The sequence below is a fragment of the Symphalangus syndactylus genome, chromosome 13 (assembly GCF_028878055.3).
Source record: "Symphalangus syndactylus isolate Jambi chromosome 13, NHGRI_mSymSyn1-v2.1_pri, whole genome shotgun sequence".
Taxonomy (NCBI): Eukaryota; Metazoa; Chordata; class Mammalia; order Primates; family Hylobatidae; genus Symphalangus; species Symphalangus syndactylus.
In genome coordinates this window covers 45,440,861-45,463,172 of record NC_072435.2, presented here as the reverse complement: position 1 = coordinate 45,463,172, position 22,312 = coordinate 45,440,861, and the positions used below count along the sequence as shown (strand labels likewise).

The window sequence follows — 22,312 nt, the reverse complement described above, 5'->3', positions numbered from 1 at the left end:
GGGACGAGGTCTGAGGCTGCTACTGAGAGGAACCAGGGAGCCGTGGTGGGGCGGTCTGCAGAGTGTCTTAGTGGGGTCTGAGACCAGGGAGGTGCCAGAGGCAGTGGCAGAGCCAAGGCTGGGGTGATGCCACCCTTTGTCCCTTCCTGACGCTGTGGCTGAGGCAGAGCAAAGAGTAACACTGGTGAGCTTGGCCTGAGTGCCCATGCATGAGGGCTGCCCAGAAGGCAGTGGGCCAGGACCCTGAGCACAGCGGGGTAGTTCTCTGCAGCCAGTGGTTCAGGGAATCCTGGGGCTTGGTCCCAGGCATTCAGCCATCCAAGTCACTTCTCAGTTCTCAGCAACCTGGAGGCTCACCAGGCTCATGGCATGGACTTTACCCCTTGGCAGGGGACGAGGCCTCCAAGTGCTGTGTGCGTGTGCAGGTGCATCCTGTACACGGGATAAGGCCAAGCCCCTAGGCTGAGCTGGGCACAGACACCCTGACCTTGTGTGGAGAAGGTGGGTGGGGGGGGACAGGCAGGGCTGCCTGGAGGAGGGGATGCTGGGGCCCGCTTACAAGAAGGCTCATTTTGCAGACAGAAAGCAGGCCTGGGGGGTGTTGACCCTGCTAGAGTTGGGGAAAGTCCAGGGGAACCTGAACTTCACCCATGGGCAGTGGACACCTGGGGAAGGAGGCTGAGTCAGACCTGTGGCCAGAAGACCCTCTCGCTGCCCAGTTCAGGAAGACCTGTGACCCAGTTGGCATCAAGCTAAGAGGCTGCGTGCAGAATGGGGCCTGAGGTAGGGGTAGTGGTTAGAATTTGTGCCAGCTGCAGACTGGGGTCCTGCGGGGCAGGCGTTAGGTGGGCATGGTTCACCTTGCTGTCTGCAGCATCCACAAGTACTCCACATGGGCCAGAGTCTGGTTGGAGGGGGTAACGAAGACAGATGGTCTCCTCCTCATTCTCCCCCCCAATACTGCGGCCCCCTCCCAGCTGTTCAAAACCGCCCACAGCCTCTCACAGCTGTCTCCCTTCTCATCACATCCCAGCAGAACCGCCCTCCTTTCCACTGCTCACTTCCAAGCCTGAGCCATTTTCCTGCCTGCCAGGAACACTGTTCCCAAACTCTTCAGCAAACTGGCTCCATCCCGATATTCTAACTTCAGTCCCCACCCCCTAGGACCCCTTCTATCCTCTCCCCGAAATGAAGAACCCTCAACCTGGGACTAGCCTGCAAAGGGACAGCCCCGGAGTCAAAGTCTCACACTTAAAGACCCCTCGCAGTGGCTCACGCCTGTAATCCCAGCTCCTTGGTAGGCTGACGTGGGAGGATCCCTTGAGTTTGAAACCAGCCTGGGCAACAAAGTGAGACCCCTGTCTTTACAAAAAATAATTAGCTGCGCGTAGTGGTGCATACCTGTAGTCCCAGCTACTTGGGAGGCTGAGGTGGGAGGATCGCTTGAGGCTGGGAGTTCAAGGCAGGCCACTGCACTCCAGTCTGGGCGACAGAGTGAGACCTCTCAAAAAAAAAAAAACTTCACACCTGCCTGGAAACACGTTTACATTTGTGGCCACCTTGTGAAAACCCAAATCTAAGCCCACTGAAAGGCATTTTGCACCCAAGAGCTGGAGGTTGCTCTATCAGTGCGCACAGGGAATGCCCACCTGATCTTTGGGTGGGGACGGGAAACTGGGGAATGCAGAGGTTTAGAAGCGCAGAGTCCAGGAGAACGAATTTCCTTAGAACGAAGTTGTGGAGGCAGGGGAAAGAGGGGGCACCCCTTGGCCTAAGAACAGAAGCATCCCGAGGTGTTGTGTCCCAGCCTTTGACAGAGAGGGAAACTGAGGCTGAGCGGCGGGACGGCCACTGGAGACGAGGGTGTCGATGGTGAGGGGTGAAGGGGCGGGGCAGCTGCCAGGGGGAGGGCCGGGGAGGGGCCTTGGAGGCGCCCTGGGAACACGCAGGGCGGTCACGGCGGCCTGCCCAGGGCGCAGCTTGGGGCGACCTTTGTGCGGGGCGGGTCCCTGGCAGCCTCGGCCCGGACGCCCCGCCAACAAGGAGCCGAGCGCCCTGGAGAACGCGCCGGGGCTGAGCCGGGGTCCAGCCGCCGCCGCTATGGACATCCCGCCGCTGGCCGGCAAGATTGCGGCGCTGTCGCTGAGCGCCCTCCCGGTGTCCTACGCGCTCAACCACGTCTCGGCGCTCTCGCAGTGCGTGCGGGGAGGGGCCAGGGCGGCCTTCGGGGACAGTGGAGGCGGGCGGGGGCGGGGAGGACTGGAGGTGGGCTGGAGGGAGGATGTGCGGTCCGCGGACCTGGCTCCTGCGAGCCCTGCGCCCCAGCTCAGCTCCGACCTGGCAGGACTGGGGCTGGGCCAGAAGAACGCCCCCCTCTAACCGGAAGTCCCCTTCCTGCCGGGCTGGAGGCTGGGATGTGGCCGCTCCTGAGATGTTTGTGGCCTGGGAAGAAGGAATGATGAGAGCTTCTGGGGTTTTCCCAGGGATGCGCCCTGCATAGGCTCCAAAGTCGCCAAGGGTAAAAGTATTGTTCCAGATAAGGCCCCGGGTACCTGGCTCCTGCTGACACACACACACACACACACACGCACACACACACACACGCACCCTGCTCCATTGCCTGTCTCAGGCCTGTGACTTTCCTCTTGTTCAGGGCTGGCTAACTGTGTCCCTAGACTCAGTTCCCCCTACTGGTTCCCTTTCCTGGTCCCTGTCTCTTAACCCTAGATCCTAGCCCTGTGGGTCCAGCCACCAGATAGTGGGCATCTGCAAGCCCCTCACACTTCTAAACGCAGCTCAACCCAAGCCATGGGGTGGAGAGAGTCTTAACCATGAGCCTGGCTCCCTGGGTGGGAATACCCATCTCCATCTCCTGGGATCCTGGGTGAGCCAAGTTCCTCTGGGAGCCTCATTTCCCTCATCAGTGTAATGGGCACGATCCTAGATCTCATCACATAGTTAGGATTAAGGATTATAAACTGTGTACAAAGATTTGTCTTGGTCTCATCTGAGTACTATAATGTCATTGTTAGATGGGGTCAGGATGGAGATCTTGGGTTCTGAGGGGATCATGAGAAAATAGGAACCTGGAGAGTGATCGACAGAGTGTTGTGTGTGACCCTGGATAACTGGACAGTACTCCCATCCTCTCTGGGCCTGGATTTGCCCACCTGGGTTGAGGGCTGCTCAGAGACCTGGCTTCTGTTATCTATGCAACTGGTTGACCAGTCTTATCAGGTGGTGGGTGCAGATCAGGGCAGGGGTAGGGTGGAGTTAATAGAGGCATTTGGACTTTAGCTGGGAGGAGCTGGGAGCATCAGACAGTGAAGTCTACAGAACTGAGCACTCGAGACCCTGTGGCTTGGGAGCTGGGCCTGGCCACAGAGGGACTTGACATTGTCGAATGACTGAACAGACTGAGTCAAACACGTAACAAATGATGGGATAAATGGTAAAGTCAGAAGGGGCAGGCCAGGCGTGGTGGCTCCTGCCTGTAATCCTAGCACTTTGGAAGGCCGAGGTGGGCAAATCACCTGAAGTCAGGAGTTCCAGACCAGCCTGGCCAACATGGTGAAACCCTGTCTCTACTAAAAATACAAAAATTAGCCAGATGTGGTGGTGGGCACCTGTAATCCCAGCTACTTGGGAGGCTGAGGCAGGAGAATCGCTTGAACCCAGGAGGCAGAGAGCCAAGATTGCACCACTGCACTCCAGCCTGGGTGTCAGTGCTCCGTCTCAAAAAGAAAGAAAGAGAGAGAAAGAAGAAAGAAAAAGAAAGAAAGAAAGAAATGAAAGAAAAGAGAAAAAGAGTCTGATGAATGTCCCCTCTGTAGCTAGCCCAAGTTAAACAGTGATCCTTTCTGGGGAGTCAAGGAGGGCTTCATGGAGGAAGAAAAATGTGGATGGGCCATGAAGGATGAGTAGGAGTTTGCCAAGTGGAAAAGGCTTCTGGAAGCGGTTTCCAGAAGGAAGAAACAGCCTGAGCAAGGGCCTGGCACAGGGTGAGAGCAGTTTCAGGGAACAGCATTGATGGATGAATAGACACTTAGTCTCTACCCCTGGGACTTCCAGGAGTCTGCCCCTTCCCCCACCAGGGAGGGTGGGGCGATGCCTCAGCACTGGGCCTGGCCTCCCTGACTTGGCTTCCCTCTCCACAGCCCCCTGTGGGTAGCATTGATGAGCGCCCTAATCCTGGGTCTGCTCTTCGTGGTGGTCTACAGCTTGTCCCATGGTGAGATCTCCTATGACCCACTCTATGCTGGTGAGTCAGTGGGAAGCTGTGGGGAGGAAGACGGTCCAGGCAAGGGCCTCCACGCCCAGACTTGGGGGTCATTAAAGGGCCTCCTCCATCAGACTGGGGGCCCTTGAAGAGCTCCCATCAGACTGGAGACCTCAAAGAGATTTGAACACTCCCATTAAACTGGGGAACCTCAAAGAGCCTCCCCCTTCAGAGCTGGGGCTCCTGAGAACAGGGACTGCATCTCCCCCATCAGATTAGAAGCTCCTGAAAAAGAGTGTACTGCCTCATCACTTTGAGATCTCCTGAGGGCAGGGATGGTGCCTCTCCCATGAGACTGGGGACTCCCAAAGGCAGGCACTGTGCCTCCCAATCAAACCAGGGACTTCTGAGAGCCAGGCTGTGTCTCCTCCATCAGACATGCAGAATGACGCAGGACTGTGGTCATGCAACCTTTGGGGTTGGGGCAGGGACTGGGCCTGGAGTCCTTGCCTGGAATAATCTCGTCTCTGACCTTAACTTCAAGCCCCGCCCACACTGAGCCCTAGCCCCACCCACACGTGTCCCCTCTCACACCTGACCCGGCCCGCCCACTCACTGCAGTCTTCGGGGTCTTCGCCTTCACCTCGGTTGTGGACCTCATCATCGCTCTTCAGGAAGACAGCTATGTGGTGGGCTTCATGGAGTTCTACACCAAGGAGGTACTTGGGGGACGGCCAGGGATCCCCCTGCTGCACTGCCCGTCTGAGTCTCCCACCTGCCCCCACAGGGAGAGCCATACCTGCGCACAGCACACGGAGTCTTCATTTGCTACTGGGATGGCACTGTTCACTACCTCCTCTACCTGGCCATGGCCGGCGCTATCTGCAGGAGGTGCAGGAGACAGGGAGAGGGTGGCCCCTGACCCTGGGAGAGAAGTTGCATCCTCAGATGGGGTCCCAGGGCAGGGTGGAGCCAGAAGTGTCTGCAGGAGAAATCAGGACGCCTCTCTAGGGCTCCAGCCAGGGGTGGCCAGGAGAAGGTTCCAGGGAACATCTCAGGTGTAGGTGGTGGCCTAGCATTGCTTACATCCACCCTGTGCCTGGGCAGCCACTTCTGTTCTTGGACAGAGGGTCTCACTGTTATTCCCCCATTCAACTCCCTATTGTCCCTTCCATCCTGGGCAAAACTGAAAGGGACCCGGAGCTGGGAAACCCACGGTGGTCTCTGGGTCCTGGCTGGGGCTCTGAGATTACGGAGTGACTACCTGCTGGTCACCCCTCCATCCCCTGCTCAGGAAGAGATACCGGAACTTTGGACTTTACTGGCTGGGTTCCTTCGCCATGAGCATCCTGGTGTTCCTTACAGGAAACATTCTTGGTAAGGACAAGGCTTTGGGAAATCCAGGTTCTCTTGGGCTTGGTCACTGCCCTGCACCTAGAAGCACCCCCACTGGATCCTCCACCCCTTCCCTGATGTCTGCAGAGGCCCCACCTCTCTCTTTGCCTGTCCACAGCCTCAGTCAGCAGCCCACCGCTTTCCGGTCCCCATTTCCTCTTGGAAGGTGGGGGAACCCAAACTCTGCTTCCTCCCCAGGCAATGGTTCCCAGCCCCAGGGGTTTGACCCAGAATTCTGTTGACACAGGAAGGGAATTTTAGGGTGAATCTTGGGGACAGGGTGAAAGCTTCAGGAGTAGGTCTTGGGAGGTAGAGCAGTGAAGGCAGTCTGGGAGGTTGGCATGGCAAAACCTCAGCAAAGGGAACACCCAAGATGTATTCGTAGGAAGCAAAGAACCCACTGGAAGGTAGGATCCATATTCAGAAGGTAAATTGAGGCAGGCTAGGCTGAGGAGCATGGACATCATCCTGTGGGCACTAGGGAGCCATGGAGGGTGGTGGAGCTTGAATGAGGATGGTATTTCTGAATCAAGATGTCCAGCCAGAGAGGCCAGGTGCAGTGGCTCACACCTGTAATCCTTATGTTGCTCAGGCTGGTCTCCAACTCCTCGGTTCAAGCGATCTGCCTGCCTCATCAATCACTTGAGCCGTGGAGATCAAGATCAGTCTGGGCAGCATGGTGAAACCCTGCCTATACTAAAAATACAAAAATTAGCCAGGCATAATAGCGCATGCCTGTAATCCCAGCTACTCAGGAGGCTGAGACAAGAGAATTGCTTGAACCTGGGAGGCAGAGGTTGCAGTGAGCCAAGATTGCACCACTGCACTCCAGCCTGGGTGACAGAGCAAGACTCTGTCTCAGAACAAACAAACAAATGGACGTCCAGCAGGGTTCTGGCATGGCTGATGCCCTCTCTTCTGCACCATGGCAGGCAAATACAGCTCCGAGATCAGGCCTGCCTTCTTCCTCACCATCCCCTACCTGCTGGTGCCATGCTGGGCGGGCATGAGGGTCTTCAGCCAGCCCCGGGCGCCAACCTGCTGCACCGCCAACATGGTGAGTGCCTTACCCCTCTTAGGCCTTGCCCCAACATGCCTGAACTTTCCTCGTGTGAGTTGCTTTTGGTCAAAGACTTAGTTTCCGTGGAAAGATCTCCTTTGTCGTAAGAAAGAAGGGAGGGCTGGGTGCGATGGCTCATGCCTGTAATCCCAACATTTTGGGAGGCCAAGGCAAGAGGATCACTTGAGCCCAGGAATTGGAGACCAGCCTGGGCAACACAGTCAGATTTTTTAACTCTACAAAAAGTTTAAAAAATTAGCCAGATGTGGTGGTGCATGCCTGTGGTCCCAGCTATTCAGGAGGCTGAGGTGGGAGGATCACTTGAGCCCAGGAGATTGAGGCTGCAGTGAGCTGAGATTGTTCCACTTCACTGAAGCCTAGGCAACAGAATGAGACCCTGTCTCAAAGAAAAAAAAAAAAAAAAGAAAAGAAAAAAAGAAAGAAGGGAGGAGCCTTAGGAGTGCCTTTATTGAGTACCTACTGAACACTTCTCATTGCCTACCTCTCATGCTGTCTGTTTTTCTCCCCTGGGCCAGGTGCAAGAGGAACAAAGAAAGGGACTCCTGCAGCGTCCGGCTGACCTGGCCCTTGTCATATACCTCATCCTTGCTGGCTTCTTCACTCTGTTCCGGGGCCTGGTGAGTCTGCCCTGGTTGGTCTCCCCCTCCCCTGCCACCGGTCTCCCTTCCCTGACCCACCTCTCCCACACTGCCCTTCCTGTTTGATCATCCAAGGAAGTTCTTCATCAAGTCTAACCTGAGTGTTCCATGACAAAGCCCCATTTCTCCCAGCCAGCCCAACTTGAGCTGGGCTGGGAGAGGCCAGAGCAAGGGGTGTGGGCCTGGGAGGGTGGGGGAGGCTTCCTGTGGGAGGGATGTCTGAGGGTTCTTGGTATGTCTGTCTGCTCCAGGTGGTGCTCGATTGCCCCACAGATGCCTGCTTTGTCTATATCTACCAGTATGAGCCATACCTGCGGGACCCTGTGGCCTACCCTAAGGTGCAGGTGAGAGGGGAGCAGGGAGAAGGCCATGCCCCTGCCTTGGGTAGGGGTCCACTGGGCCTCTTTGAAGCAGGTGCCAGAAGCACAACTCAAATAGGCAGAAGCCCATATGGAATTTACTGTCCTACCAAAAAAGGACAGATGTGGTCTTCAAGTATGGCTGGATCCAGGTGCTCAAGGTGCAGACTCTGGGCTCTTCTTTTCTTTTCTTTTCCTTTCTCTTCTTTTCTTTTCCTTTCTTTCTTTTTTTTTTTTTTTTTTTGAGACGGAGTCTCGCTCTTTCACCCAGGCTGGAGTGCAGTGGCGCGATCTCGGCTCACTGCAGCCTCCGCCCCCCGGGGTTCACGCCATTCTCCTGCCTCAGCCTCCCGCGTAGCTGGGACTACAGGCGCCTGCCACCTCGCCCGGCTAATTTTTTGTATTTTTAGTAGAGACGGGGTTTCACCGTGTTAGCCAGGATGGTCTCGATCTCCTGACCTCGTGATCCGCCCGCCTCGGCCTCCCAAAGTCCTGGGATTACAGGCGTGAGCCACCGCGCCCGGCCCTTTCTTTCTTTCTTTCTTTTTTTTTTTTTTTGAAACAGTTTTGTTCTTGTCACCCAGGCTGCAGTGCAATGGCGTGATCTCGGCTCACTGCAATCTCCACCTCCTGGGCTCAAGTGATTCTCCTGCCTCAGCCTCCCAAGTAGCTGGGATTACAGGCGTGTACCACCATACTCAGCTAATTTTGTATTTTTAGTAGATACGGGGTTTCACCATGTTGGTCAGGCTGATGTCGAACTCCTGACCTCAAGTGATCCACCCACCTCGGCCTCCCAAAGTGCTGGGATTACAGGCGTGAGCCACCATGCCCGGCCTCTGGGCTCTGCTTTCTTTGCATGGCTCCGCTCTCAGGCAGTCCCTTTATGGGGTGGCAGAGACAGCCTGTGGCAGCTTCAGGCTTCCATGCACCCCACTCAGCCACCCCAGAGCAATGTGAGCCCTTATTACCCCTGAGCTTAAGCACAAGTCTTAGGCAGGCTCAGATTGGCCCAGCCTGAATCACTTGCCCATCCCTTACTGAGCATCATGGACAGGGGGCTGGAATGGTCTGACTGGCTAGGCCAGGGTCGCATGCCACTTCCAGAGAAAGGTTAGTAGGTTTGGCGTATGTGTTCGGGGGGTGGGGGCAAGGATCCCCAAGGGAAATAGAGGAGCACTTTGCAGAGAGCCTGAGTGGGGTCTGAGGCCATCCAGATCCTTCCTCAGGGCCTCCACCTCAGGGGTCTCAGGAGACCCACCTGGGGTAGCTGCTCATCTCACAGGCTGGTGCCCCTCTCCTCCCACCCCTGCAGATGCTGATGTACATGTTTTATGTCCTGCCTTTCTGCGGCCTGGCTGCCTATGCTCTCACCTTCCCTGGTTGCTCCTGGCTGCCAGACTGGGCCTTGGTGTTTGCTGGAGCCATCGGCCAGGTGAGGTGGCTGGTGGGTGGGTGAGCAGGCATATGGGAGGGAATTTCTGTCTACTCATGAATGCCTTTGGTGTCCTCCCTGGGCACTGTAATGATGGGACCCCAAGAGGCCCCAGCCCCAGGCCCAGTATCCCAGGATTCCCTAGTCTAGGGGAGACGAAGCCAGATACAGACACTCCAAGCCCCATGAAAAGAGGGACAGGGGCTGTGAAGGATTCCAGAGGGGAAAGGTTTCCTAGAAGCAGGGCGTAGGAGCTGGGCTTTGATGTACGAGGATGAGTTCTCCAGGCAGGGAAGGACATTCCAGGAATGGGAACAGCCTAAGGAAAAGCACAGAGGGAGAGAGTGATTTAGCAGGGCCATAACACCGGTAAAGGCAGAGATAAGAGAAATTGGCAGCTGGATGCTGAAGGCTTTGAACTCTGGGACTAGGGGCTTGTACTGAGGGTGATGGGGCGTTTGAGGAGGTGTTTGAGCAGTGAGGGGCCCAGTCAGAGCGAGGAGCCTTTTTCTGGGTTCCTGATGAAAAGTGCTAAAGCCTGGGCTCCGGCCAGGGAAGTAGGGACAAGGAAAACATCTAGAATCCACAGGATTTGTGCCAAGACCTCTGGGGTGGGGAAGACTGGGAGGAGGATCTGGAGCCAGGTCAGAGAGAGACGGGGTGCAGGGCCCAGGAGATGGGGTTAGGCAAGTTGGGGGGAACTCACAGACAAGTGGACAAGCACAGGGAGGGACAGACAGGACATGTAAGGGCAGGAATCTTTACAGACAGAAGGCCGGGCAAGGTGGCTCACACCTGTAATCCCAGCACTTTGGGAGGCCGAGGTGGGAGGGCTGCTTGAGCCCAGGAGTCTGAGACCAGCCTAGGCAACATGGCAAAAACCTGTCTCTACAAAAAGTACAAAAATTAGCTGGGCATGGTAGCATGTGCCTGCTGTGCTAGCTACTCGGGAGGCTGAGATGGGAGGATCGCTTGAGCCCAAGAGGTTGAGGCTGCAGTGAGCCATGATTGTGCCACTGCACTCCAGCCTGGCCAACAGAGCAAGACCCTATCTCTAAATAGATAGATGGATGGATGGATGGATAGATAGATAGATAGATAGATAGATAGATAGATAGATAGATAGATAGAAATTTTAAAAATAGGCCAGGCACGGTGGCTCATGCCTGTAATCCTAGCACTTTGGGAGGCCAAGGTGGATGGATTGCCTGACCTCAGGAGTTCGAGACCAGCCTGGGCAACATGATGAAACCCCATCTGTACTAAAAATACAAAAAACTAACTGGGCGTAGAGGTGCACACCTGTAGTCCCAGCTACTCAGAGGAGGCTGAAGCACGAGAATCGCGTGAACCCAGGATCAGGAAGCAGCAGAGGTTGCAGTGACCCGAGATTGCACCACTGCACTCCAGCATGGGCAACAGAGTGAGATTGTGTCTCAAAAAAAAAAAACAAAAAAAAAGACAGATAGATGGACTGGAGATGGGAAACAGATAAGCAAAGCCCGAGAGGTGGGGATGGGCATCCCCTGGGTTCTGCCTGACCTACGTGGGGGGCCGTCGGTGATGCTGGGATTTCAGTTCCTTCCTGGCCCCTGACACCCATCTTCCCTGTCCGGCTACCAGGCACAGTTCTCGCACATGGGGGCTTCCATGCACCTGCGCACGCCCTTCACCTACCGTGTGCCTGAGGACACCTGGGGCTGCTTCTTCGTGTGCAACCTGCTGTATGCGCTGGGCCCCCACCTGCTGGCCTACCGTTGCCTTCGGTGGCCCGCATTCTTCCACCAGCCACCACCCTCCGATCCCCTAGCCCTCCACAAGAAGCAGCATTGAGAGGGCTGTGGACTCAGGACCCAGGACTTTGTTTATGTGCCCAGCCAGCCCTACCTGGGGAAGTGGGGGTCGGGTGTTGTGGAGACAGGAGGGACATCTCCGGGTGTCTTTAGTCTTGGCTATGGTGGTTTCAGTCCAGTGGGTGGGATGGAGACCAACGACCAAGTGTTCCTGCAAGGAGAGCCTCCCACAGCTGTCACCATGCTCCAACTCCCACACGAACGCTTCACCCCTTCCAGAACTTAACCCATCATCCCCCCCATCGATCCTTTTAGTAAAAGCCCTTTCAATTTCCAAAATATCACTGCCTAAGTGTTTCAGGGTGCAGGGGAGAGGGATCCTCTTCTTGGCCCCCATGAGGGCCCACCTATCACTGCCATCGTGGTTGCCAGGAGCGAGAGGTGCCGGGATAGCAGAAGGCGGCCTCTGGTTGGTATGCACGGCTCATCTTCCAGATGGGAAAACCGAGACTCATTATGGACAAGAGACCTGCCCAAGGTCACAGCCAGAGAGAAAAGTTCCTGCTCTACCAATAAATCATAACTAATAGTATGATACATTATTAAGCACCTACTGTATACCTTGACTGCTACATGCTGGATCTCACTCCGTATTCCAGATGGGGAAACCAAGGCTGCAGGAGGTGAAGGTCCTGGTCCGAGATCATTCCCCCCATCAGCCCCCGAGGCATGGCTGAGCTAAGAGATGGAGCCCCAGCCTGTTGGACCACAGAAACCACAACCCTGCCTCTGCTATCTGGTCGGGTTGGGCTCATTTTAGGGGAAACTGAGTCCTGGAAGGAAGCCAAGGTGTTAGGAGAAAGACTCACTGTTTCCTATTGTTTGATTTTTTGAAATTGGGTGAAAGGCCAGGTTTAGGGGTGACTTGGGCCTTGACCAGATATCCCTTTTTCTTTTCTTTTTCTTTTCTTTTTTTTTTTTTTGAGATGGAATTTTCGCTCTTGTTGCCCAGGCTGGTATGCAATGGCACGATCTCAGCTCACTGCAACCTCCACCTCCCGAGTTCAAGCAATTCTCCTGCCTCAGCCCCCTGAGTAGCTGGGATAACAGGCATGTGCCACCACACCTGGCTAATTTTGTATTTTTAGTAGAGACAGAGTTTCTCCATGTTGGTCAGGTTGGCCTCGAACTCCTGACCTCAGGTGATCCTACCGTCTTGGCCTCACAAAGTGCTGGGATTACAGACGTGAGCCACCGCGCCCGGCCTAGATGTCCCTTTTTCTTGCCCCTCCCAACCCCTCCAGAGATCTACTGTATGTCTAGCTATTGGATCTTCACCAGAGTCAGCAGCAGACTCAGAAAGGCCAACTGTCTCCTCCAAGGTCTCACAGCCAGTGAGGGGGAGACTCGGATTAGGGCCTGTGGCTCCAGGCCACAGCAGCGTGTGATTATCCTGAGGCCCCCACCCTTCACAGTGAGCACCTTTGGGGTGCTGGAGACCAGGACCCCAGTATGACTACCCAATGGACAGATGGGTAAACTGAGGCCTGCAGGCCAAATGATCTCTTTCACCAGATCCCCCAGGTCCCCTGCCAAAGCACAGTAACTAAGATAGAAGACTCAGCCCCCTCCTCCATTTCAAAGATGGTTAAACTGAGGCTCAGAGAGGTTCTTCCCTGGTCTAAGTTCAGCTAGCAGGGTGCGGGAACTAGCTCTGCACTCCAAGTCCAGAGCTCTTCTTTCTCCGCCCGCGCTCCAGCCACTGCTCCAGGGGAGCGTGGGCCGCGGCGGCCCCTTTAACACACCCCGCCTCTCCCGCCTTCCTCCTCCCCTTGCAGGCAGACGCCGGGATTGCGCCGCCTGCAGGGACCTGCCCAGTCTTAACCGGGTGTGCGGGGAGCGCAGTCCGGGTGCGTAGGGGCCGCTCGGCGGGGGCCGCGCGGGCAAGATGGTAAGTGGGGCTGCGGGCGCGGGTGGTGCGTGCCCCGTCTCCCCAGTCTTGGATTCTATATCTCTCTGTCTCTGAATCTATATCCCTCTGAGTTTCTTCTGTCTCTTCCTTTTCTCTGTCTCTCACCCTCTTTGATCTCTCTTTTTGGCACTCTAGGTTCTCTCCCTCTCCATTTCTCCCTGCCTCTCTCCATCTCTGTCATCCTCTCTGCCTCTTTCCTCTCCTCTCCGTTTCTGTCTTTCCCTGCCCCTATCTCTCCCTCCTCTTCTCTGAGTCTCTCTGCCTCTCGCACTCTCCTGTCTCTCCCTCTCCCTCTCTGTCTCTCCCTCTGCCTCTCTGTCTCTCTCTCTGCCTCTCTGTCTCTCCCTCTCCCTCTCCTCTCTCCCTCTGCCTCTCTCTCTCTCCCTCTGCTTCTCTGTCTCTTCTTCTCTGTCTCTCCCTTTCCATCTCTCTTTCCCTCTCCATCTCTGTATCTTCCTCTGCCCCTCTGTCTCTCCCTCTGCCTCTGTCTCTCCCTCTCCATCTCTGTCTCTCCCTCTACATCTGTCTCTTCTTTTCCATCTGTCTCTCCCTCTCCATCTCTGCGTCTCTCTCTTCCCTTCCCCTTTTTCTGTGTCGCGCACTCTCTTCTCTGCCTCTCTCTGCCTTTCTCTCTGTCCCTGTTCTCTCCCCACGTCTCTCCCTCTGTCTCTCCAGCTCTCCCCCCTCCCTGCCCGCCCCGGCCCGGTTTGCTGCAGTCTCCTGGCGCACGGATAACCTTGCTGCCGCCGCTCCTCCAGCTCTTCCCCAACCCCCTATCCCCGGCCCGGGCCAGGGCCAGAAGGGGGCGGGGCAGCGAGCCTCGGGTTTTGGGGTCGGGGAAGGGGGGTTGGAATGAGGCGGGATCTGGGGCAGGACTAAGGGCAGGGGGAGTCTAGGGGCGTGGATTCTTGCAGAAGCTAGGATGTGAGGTCCCAGGAGGAGGAGGGGGAGTTCTCCGGGACCCCGGAAAGGGTGGGGGCATGGGCGTGAGAGAGGTCCTCGCTGTGGGGAAGGCAGGCCCGGGTGGGAGCCAGGCCTCCGAAAAGCCAAGGCTGGGAGGCTGGACTGAGCGCCCTGTGTCCGCCCCCCAGGTGTGCGCTCGGGCGGCCCTCGGTCCCGGCGCGCTCTGGGCCGCGGCCTGGGGCGTCCTGCTGCTCACAGCCCCCGCGGGGGCGCAGCGTGGCCGGAAGAAGGTCGTGCACGTGCTGGGTGAGTCCGGGCCGCTAAAAGTGGTCTTCTCCGCGAAAAGCAGAAGTGGCCAAGTGCGGAGAGGGGTAGGGGGTAGGGCGTTCCTGACGTCCACGGTTCCCCCAACCACTCCCCATCTGAGCCCCTCGCCCTCTCTCTGAGCCCCTGGACCCTTCTGATTCCCCGACCCCCACCCGAGTCTTCCCACATTCCCCTCCCCAGAGACACCTTCCCCAGGGGCCCCCTTCTGCCCCTAGGTCCCTTCTCTGAACCCTGCTTGGTTGTCCGCAGAGGGTGAGTCGGGCTCGGTAGTGGTACAGACAGCGCCTGGGCAGGTGGTAAGCCACCGGGGTGGCACCATCGTCTTGCCCTGCCGCTACCACTATGAGGCAGCCGCCCACGGTCACGACGGCGTCCGGCTCAAGTGGACAAAGGTGGTGGACCCGCTGGCCTTCACTGACGTCTTCGTGGCACTAGGCCCCCAGCACCGGGCATTCGGCAGCTACCGTGGGCGTGCTGAGCTGCAGGGCGACGGGCCTGGGGATGCCTCCCTGGTCCTCCGCAACGTCACGCTGCAAGACTACGGGCGCTATGAGTGCGAAGTCACCAATGAGCTGGAAGACGACGCTGGCATGGTCAAGCTGGACCTGGAAGGTGATCAGCCGGTGGGGAGGATAAACCTTGCTTCTGAGGAAGGAGGGGGGCGGGGATGGCAAGGGACATAAACCAAATCAAGTTGGCCTGCAGGCATTTAGAGGGTTGGTTGGGGTAGAGCCCCCATATCTGATTCTGGGTGATTTTCCTCCCCAGGGACATTGGCGATGTCTGGAGATATTTTAGGTTGCCACATCTGGAGAAGGCAGTTGCTACTAGCCTCTAGTGGGTAGAGGCCAGGGATGCAGCTAAACATCCTACAAGGCACAGAATAGTCCCCCACAAAGAGTGATCCAGGCCGGGCATGGTGGCTCACGACTGTAATCCCAGCACTTTGGGAGGTTGAGGCAGGCGGATCACCTGAGGTCAGGAGTTCAAGATCAGCCTGGCCAACATGCCGAAACCCTATCTCTAGTAAAAATACAAAAATTAGCCAGGCATGGTGGTGCATTCCTGTAATTCCAGCTACTTGGGAGGCTGAGGCAGGAAAATCTCTTGAACCTGGGAGGCGGAGGTTGCAGAGAGCGGAGATCATGCCACTGCACTCCAACCTGGGCGACAGAGGAGACTCCATCTCAAAAAATAATAATAATAAATAAAATAAAATAACATAAAATAAAATAAAAGTGATCCAGTCCAAAATGTCCACAATGAGGACACTGAGAAGTCCTGGGATAGGATTCAGGCACAGTGAGATCCAGGCACTCACACCATGTCAGGAACCACCCTTCTGCTCTGCTTCCCAGGTAGGCTTTCTTCCCACAGGTTTCTCTTTCTGGAACCAAGACCACAGTGCCTAGGCTTTCACTTCCCTGCTTAGCAACTGATTTCCTAGGAGCAGTAGCTAGAGTCCCAGAGTTGTCTCTCACTGGCTCAGCTTGAGTCATGTGCCCAACTGTGAGCCAATCACTGTAGCTGGAAGATGGGATGCTCTGATTGACTCACCCTGGAGCTGGGAGGTGGGGTTTCTATTTGAAGAATTCCCTCCCATTTGGTTGGCCTTTTCTAGTTCACTTTAGAAGATTCTAGGTGAGATTTCAGGGCCCTGGCTTGCTGACCTTCCTAACAATAACAAATAACAACAATAATAGCAGCAGCTCTCCTTTACTGGACATTTTCTATGTGACAGGTGCTTAGTTGAAGAGTACTCAGGAGTCTCTAATTTCCTAAAAACCCCAAGGGAGACAGCTATTACCAGCAGATGGACAACAGGCTCAGAGAGATTAGAGCCTTGCCCAGAACAGTGCTAGTTAGTGGCAGAGACAGGATTCAATCCCCAGTCTGTCAGCTCCAGGTCTTCTCCCTGGCCCCGTCTGCCTCTTTCCTGGGTACCCCACTCACCCCCAACCCACGTCCCTCAAACACAGACGCACAAAATACTTGAGCTGAACGGACTGTGAGTCCAATGAGGGACAAGTTCCAAAGTCATCAGAACTGAAGGTAGAAGGGAACCCAGTGGGTACAGCCTTGGACGATGCTGGGGGAATCAAAGGGGTCTTCACCTAGGGCCAATCTTCCAGGGGGTCCTAGTCTAAGAGAGTCAGCACTGAACGCAGGCTCCGTGGGCTCAGGGCTGGACCAGAGGGAGGGACCCAGTACTGGGGGAATGTCAGAGGCACACAGGACTGAATGGCAGAGGGTTTGGGAGTTGGATTTTGAAGGATGAGTAGGAGTTCAACAAGTAGAATAAGGTGGAAAGAGCATGAGCAAAGGCCTCCAGCAGTGGAAGGGGATGGACACAATTAGTATGTTAAGGGGGAGGGTCAAGTGAATCCCAAGCTTAAAGTGAAGGGAGCCAGCTATATGGGGTGTGAACTGGGGATTATCGTGGTCAGGTCTGAGGCCAGAGTGAGGAGGAATGGACTAGAAGGTCCCGGTTGAAGACTCACAGGTGCATGAGGGTGGGCTGGGGTGTACCGGCTGATCCCGTGCGCCCCCCGCCAGGCGTGGTCTTTCCCTACCACCCCCGTGGAGGCCGATACAAGCTGACCTTCGCGGAGGCGCAGCGCGCGTGCGCCGAGCAGGACGGCATCCTGGCATCTGCAGAACAGCTGCACGCGGCCTGGCGCGATGGCCTGGACTGGTGCAACGCGGGCTGGTTGCGCGACGGCTCAGTGCAATACCCCGTAAACCGGCCCCGGGAGCCCTGCGGCGGCCTGGGAGGGACCGGGAGCGCAGGGGGCGGCGGTGATGCCAACGGGGGCGTGCGCAACTACGGGTATCGACATAACGCGGAGGAACGCTACGACGCCTTCTGCTTCACGTCCAACCTGCCGGGTGCGTAGGCCTCCCCCCAAGACTGGCCTCTGCTGCAACACTACCCCAACCCCGGGGCCTTCTTCCCCACCCAGCTCTTAGCGATCAGAAACAGGAGACCCCTCTCCCAAGAGTGCCTAGGCGCAGCACACACCGCCTGGTACCAACACTGGTTGGGCCTAGGCTGGGGTCCCAGGCTGCATAGGAGGAACTGTTCCTGAATCCCGGGGCCGAGGCCAGAGTCCTGGGCTGCATGCAGGGGGCAGTCCTGAATCCCGCTGAGGCAAGGTCCCAGGAGCCGCACTAATAACCCATCCCCACCCCACCCCCGCAGGGCGCGTGTTCTTCCTGAAGCCGCTGCGGCCTGTACCCTTCTCCGGAGCTGCGCGCGCGTGTGCTGCGCGTGGCGCGGCCGTGGCCAAGGTGGGGCAGCTGTTCGCCGCGTGGAAGCTGCAGCTGCTGGACCGCTGCACCGCCGGTTGGCTGGCCGATGGCAGCGCGCGCTACCCCATCGTGAACCCGCGCGCGCGCTGCGGAGGCCGCAGGCCTGGTGTGCGCAGCCTCGGCTTCCCGGACGCCACCCGACGGCTCTTCGGCGTCTACTGCTACCGCGCTCCAGGAGCACCGGACCCGGCACCCGGCGGCTGGGGCTGGGGCTGGGCGGGCGGCGGCGGCTGGGCAGGGGGCGCACGCGATCCTGCTGCCTGGACCCCTCTGCGCGTCTAGGCTGGGAGCAGGCGGACAGCCAGGGCGCTTGACCACTGGTCTAGAGCCCTGTGGTCCCCTGGAGGCTGGCCACGCCCTTGAAGCCCTGGACACTGGCCACATTCCCTGTGGTCCCTTACAAACTAACTGTGCCCCTGGGGTCCCTGAAGACTGGCTAGTCCTGGCAGAACAGTACTTTGGAGTTCCCTGGAGCCTGGCCAGCCCTCACCTCTTCTGGACAGAGGATTCCCCCAACTCCTCAACTTTCTCCATGAGGGCCACGCCCCCTGAGGACCTCAGGAGGCCAGCAGAACCCGCAGGCTCCTGAAGACTGGCCACGCCTCCTGAGACCACTTGGAAACAGACCAACTGCCCCCGTGGTCGCCTGGTGGCTGGACCCCCGGGATTGACTAGAGACTGGCCGTACACCTTCTGCATCTCACTGGAGACTGAACACTAGTCCCTTGCGGTCACGTGGACACTGGGCGCCTCCTCCTCCTCCTCCTCACCTGGAGAGACTACAGGAACTTCAGGGTCACTCCCCGTGGTCACATGGAGGTTGTGGGCCGAGGCGCTTATTTTCCCTTATGGTGACCTGAGTACTGGAGACTCCCATTCTCCCCCTCTCCCTGAGAGTCCCCTGAAGTTTCCGGGTAACAGGGCACACTCCTCTAGTTTCATGGGCAAGCACCCCCATCTGCCACCTCAGACTGACACACAGCCAGCTGGCTCACTTACTGGGGGCCACATCCCACCCCTCAGATATTTCTTTGAAGGGAGAGCAAACCCACCCTGTCCTCTGATGTCCCTTTCCCAACTGTCACCAAAGAGACCATCTTCCCAGACCTGGGGACCCGTAAGATCCATGTCACTAGTTATGGAGAGCAGCTGCCCTGGGTCCCACTGTCACCAAGGCAACCAGTCCTGCTGCTACCTGTCACCTAGAGTCACACACCCCTTCCCTCATCAGGCACACCCCTGAAGACGGTGCCTCCCTCCTCCAGCTGTAACCATGGATACCACACATTTCTCATCTCATTGGCCCCCACCCCAGGGACCTCCACCTCAACTTCTGGCTGTCCCTACCCTGACCCACCGCCATGGAGATCACCCTCCCCGAAGCTGTCCCCAGGGTGACCCAACATCCAGTTCTCTGGCTCTCACCATGGAAACAAACTGTCCCTGTCCCCAGGCCCACTCCAGTTCCAGGCCACCCTCCAAGCTCTGCCCCCAAGTGGTTTGGACACCACCACTGTTGCCATGGTGACCAAACTCTGGTGTCCTAGGTAACAGAACACCTGTTCCCCTAGGCGTTTCCTTGTGGACAACGGGGCCCTGTTCACCAAACTGTTGCCATAGAGACTGTCAACGTTGTCCTCATGACAACCAAACATCCAGCTCTCAGGAACTTCTCATTGTGGGCCAGAAGTCCTGGGTGCCTCCTACTGGGGCTATCCTACTGCACCCCATCAGGGGCCTGATGGCTGCCCCTTCCCCAGACAGGGCTGGACTTCTGGAGCTGCTAAGCCAACCTCCGTTTGCACGTTAACTCTCTGCCGGATAGCAGCTGTGCACGAGACAATCTTGCAACACCCGGGCATGTTTGTCGTCGTCCTGCAAATGAGGAAACCAAGGCTATGGCGTGCCCTGACCTTTTAAGATACGCAAGCATTGAGCTCCTCTTTTATCCTCTGAGACCCCATCTCCATTCTCACCCACATTTCCCTCCTTAGAGATCCAGGAGGGATGGAATGTTCTTTAAAATTCAACACCCACCAGGCTCTAAGCGGCGATCTGTGCTAAGAGGTCAGGACCCAGCCAAAGTCCTCGGCGTTGACAGGCAGCTGGGGGCACATGATCCATGGACAAGGCCATCCTGGCCATGGGAGACCCCAGTCCTGAAGTCTTGCCTGCAGGAGTACTGGGGTCCCCCCGGGGCCCTCTTTACTGTCACGTCATCTCTAGGAAACCTATCTCTGAGTTTTGGGACCAGGTCGGTTTGGGTTTGAATTCTGCCTCTTCTTGCTCACTGTGTGACCAAATGACAAACTCCTTCTGAATCTGTGTTCTCCCGCTGTACCAGAGCTGTTCTGTGGTCCCCGTGAGTGCCAAGCATACAGTAGGGGCTCAATAAATCCTTGTTTCTTTTGATGAATGAGAAAATGAGGCAGCCAGTGGGTAATTCCTGTATAAATGCACACTTTGGTAGATAAGATGTTTTTTTTTTTTTTTTTTTTTTTTTTTTGAGACGGAGTCTCGCTCTGTCACCCAGGCTGGAGTGCAGTGGCGCGATCTCGGCTCACTGCAAGCTCTGCCTCCTGGGTTCACGCCATTCTCCTGCCTCAGCCTCTCCGAGTAGCTGGGACTACAGGCGCCCGCCACCACGCCTGGCTAATTTTTTTTTTTTTTTTTTTGTATTTTTAGTAGAGACGGGGTTTCACCGTGGTCTCGATCTCCTGACCTCGTGATCCGCCCGCCTCGGCCTCCCAAAGTACTGGGATTACAAGCGTGAGCCACCGCGCCCGGCCTAGATAAGATGTTACAAGCTTGGGGGGCTTGGGTTTTTTTGTTTTGTTTTGTTTTGTTTGAGATGGAGTCTCACCCTGTCGTCCAGGCTGGAGTGCAGTGGTGCAATCTTGGCTCACTGCAACCTCTGCCTCCCAGGTTCACGCCATTCTCCTGCCTCAGCCTCCCAAGTAGCTGGGATTACAGGTGCCTGCCACCACACCCTGCTAATTTTTGTATTTTTAGTAGAGACAGGGTTTCACCATGTTGGCCAGGCTGGTCTTGAACTCCTGACCTCAGGTGATCCACCCACCTCGGCCTCCCAAAGTGTTGGGATTACAGGCGTGAGCCACTGCACGTGGCCAGGCTTGATTTTTATTCTCTTTGGAAGTGGTGTCCTTCATTCCTCCTCCACCTCCCCAATCTCTCGCTCCTCTTTCTTCCCCCATCCTGTGCCCACTCTCTCCCTTTAGCCACCCACCATGAGTCTGTTCCTTGTCAACTCTGTCCTGACTGGGTCATTGACAAGATCCAGGGCATGAAATTTGGGAAACTGGGTGGGGAGTTCCTGTACCAGGAAGGGAGAGACGTTGCAAACTTTCCCTGACATGAATATGTGGGCTGAGGGCGGGGGCTGAGGAAGCACTGGAAGTTTCTAGGATACAACAAAGCATGAAGAGAAAAAATAGTGTAAGGTCCTGACCGTGCACAGTGGCTCATGCCTATAATCCCAGCACTTTAAGAGACCAAGGTGGGAGGATTGCTCGAGCCAGGAGGTCGAGGCTGCAGTGAGCCATGATTGTACCACTGCACTCCAGCTTGGGCGACAGAGTGAGACCCTGTCTCAAAAAATAAAAAAAAGCAAATCTCCTCTTCCCCATTCTTTTGACAGTCTGAAGAGGATCAATGGTTTGGATTGAATGCATCATAATTTTGTAGTCAGATTCCTAATAGTGGACATTTATATTGTTCTCAATATTTTTCTGTTAGAAGTGAGTATCCACATCATCACTCACAAGTTCAAGTATAACTGGAGAATGATTTCAGAAGTTGTTTGTTCAGGCCGGAAGCGGTGGTTCACGCCTGTAATCCCAGCACTTTGGGAGGCTTAGGCGGGCGGATCACGAGGTCAGGAGATCGAGACCATCCTGGCTAACACGGTGAAACCCTGTCTCTACTAAAAATACAAAAAATTAGCCAGGTGTGGTGGTGGGCGCCTGTAGTCCCAGCTACTTGGGAGGCTGAGGCAGGAGAATGGCGTGAACCCGGGAAGCAGAGGTTGTGGTGAGCCGAGATTGCGCCACTGCACTCCAGCCTGGGTGACAGAGCAAGACTCCATCTCAAAAAAAAAAAAAAAAAAAAAAAGAAGAAGAAGTTGTTTGTTCAAAGGGTCAAAACTCCCCATTTCCTTTTTTTTTTTTTCTTTCCTTTTTTTTTGAGACAGAGTTTCGCTCTTGTTGCCCAGGCTGGAGTGCAATGGCACGATCTCGGCTCACCTCAACCTCTGCTTCCCGGGTTCAAGCAATTCTCCTGCCTCAGCCTCCAAAGTAGATGGGATTACAGGTGCCTGCCACTACGTCCAACTAATTTTTGTATTTTTAGCAGAGACGGGGTTTTACCATGTTGGCCAGGTTAGTCTCGAACCCCTGACCTCAGGTGATCCACCTGCCTCAGCCTCCTACAGTGCTGGTATTACAGGCATGAGCCACTGCACCCAGCCTAAAACTTGCCATTTTCATAGTGATTTCCACATTTTCTTAGAGATGGGGCCAATTTGTACTCCACAGGTAATAGATATACTCACTGGGCTGGGCATGGTGGCTCACAGCTGTAATCCCAACACTTTGGGAGGTCGAGGCGGGTGGATCACCTGAGATCAGGAGTTCGAGACTAGCCTGGCCAACATGGCAATACCCCATCTCTACCAAAAATACAAAAATTAGTCCAGCATGGTGGCAGGCACCTGTAATCCCAACTACTCGGGAGGTTGAGGCAGGAGAATCACTTGAACCAAGGAGGCGGAGGTTACAGTGAGGTGAGATCGCACCACTGCACTCCAGCCTGGGCAACAGAGCGAGACTCCTCAAAAAAAAAAAAAAGTACTCACTTGTT

At 56.1% G+C, this 22,312-nt stretch overlaps 2 protein-coding genes across 2 annotated transcripts; both read left to right on the top strand.

Annotated features, from left to right (window-relative positions):
• The first annotated feature begins 1,943 nt into the window (after window positions 1-1,943).
• Window positions 1,944-11,261, top strand: TM6SF2 (transmembrane 6 superfamily member 2). Its single transcript, XM_055237408.2, has 10 exons — window positions 1,944-2,195; window positions 4,158-4,261; window positions 4,841-4,938; window positions 5,007-5,110; window positions 5,514-5,596; window positions 6,547-6,671; window positions 7,211-7,312; window positions 7,585-7,677; window positions 9,008-9,127; window positions 10,751-11,261. The coding sequence occupies exons 1-10, from the start codon at window positions 2,101-2,103 to the stop codon at window positions 10,958-10,960; spliced, it is 1,134 nt and encodes a 377-aa protein (XP_055093383.1). The 5' UTR covers window positions 1,944-2,100; the 3' UTR covers window positions 10,961-11,261.
• A 1,531-nt stretch (window positions 11,262-12,792) lies between these two features.
• HAPLN4 (hyaluronan and proteoglycan link protein 4) lies at window positions 12,793-19,858 on the top strand. Its single transcript, XM_055237407.1, has 5 exons — window positions 12,793-12,871; window positions 13,984-14,101; window positions 14,372-14,734; window positions 16,679-17,011; window positions 17,325-19,858. The coding sequence occupies exons 1-5, from the start codon at window positions 12,869-12,871 to the stop codon at window positions 17,714-17,716; spliced, it is 1,209 nt and encodes a 402-aa protein (XP_055093382.1). The 5' UTR covers window positions 12,793-12,868; the 3' UTR covers window positions 17,717-19,858.
• The last annotated feature ends 2,454 nt before the right edge of the window (window positions 19,859-22,312 follow it).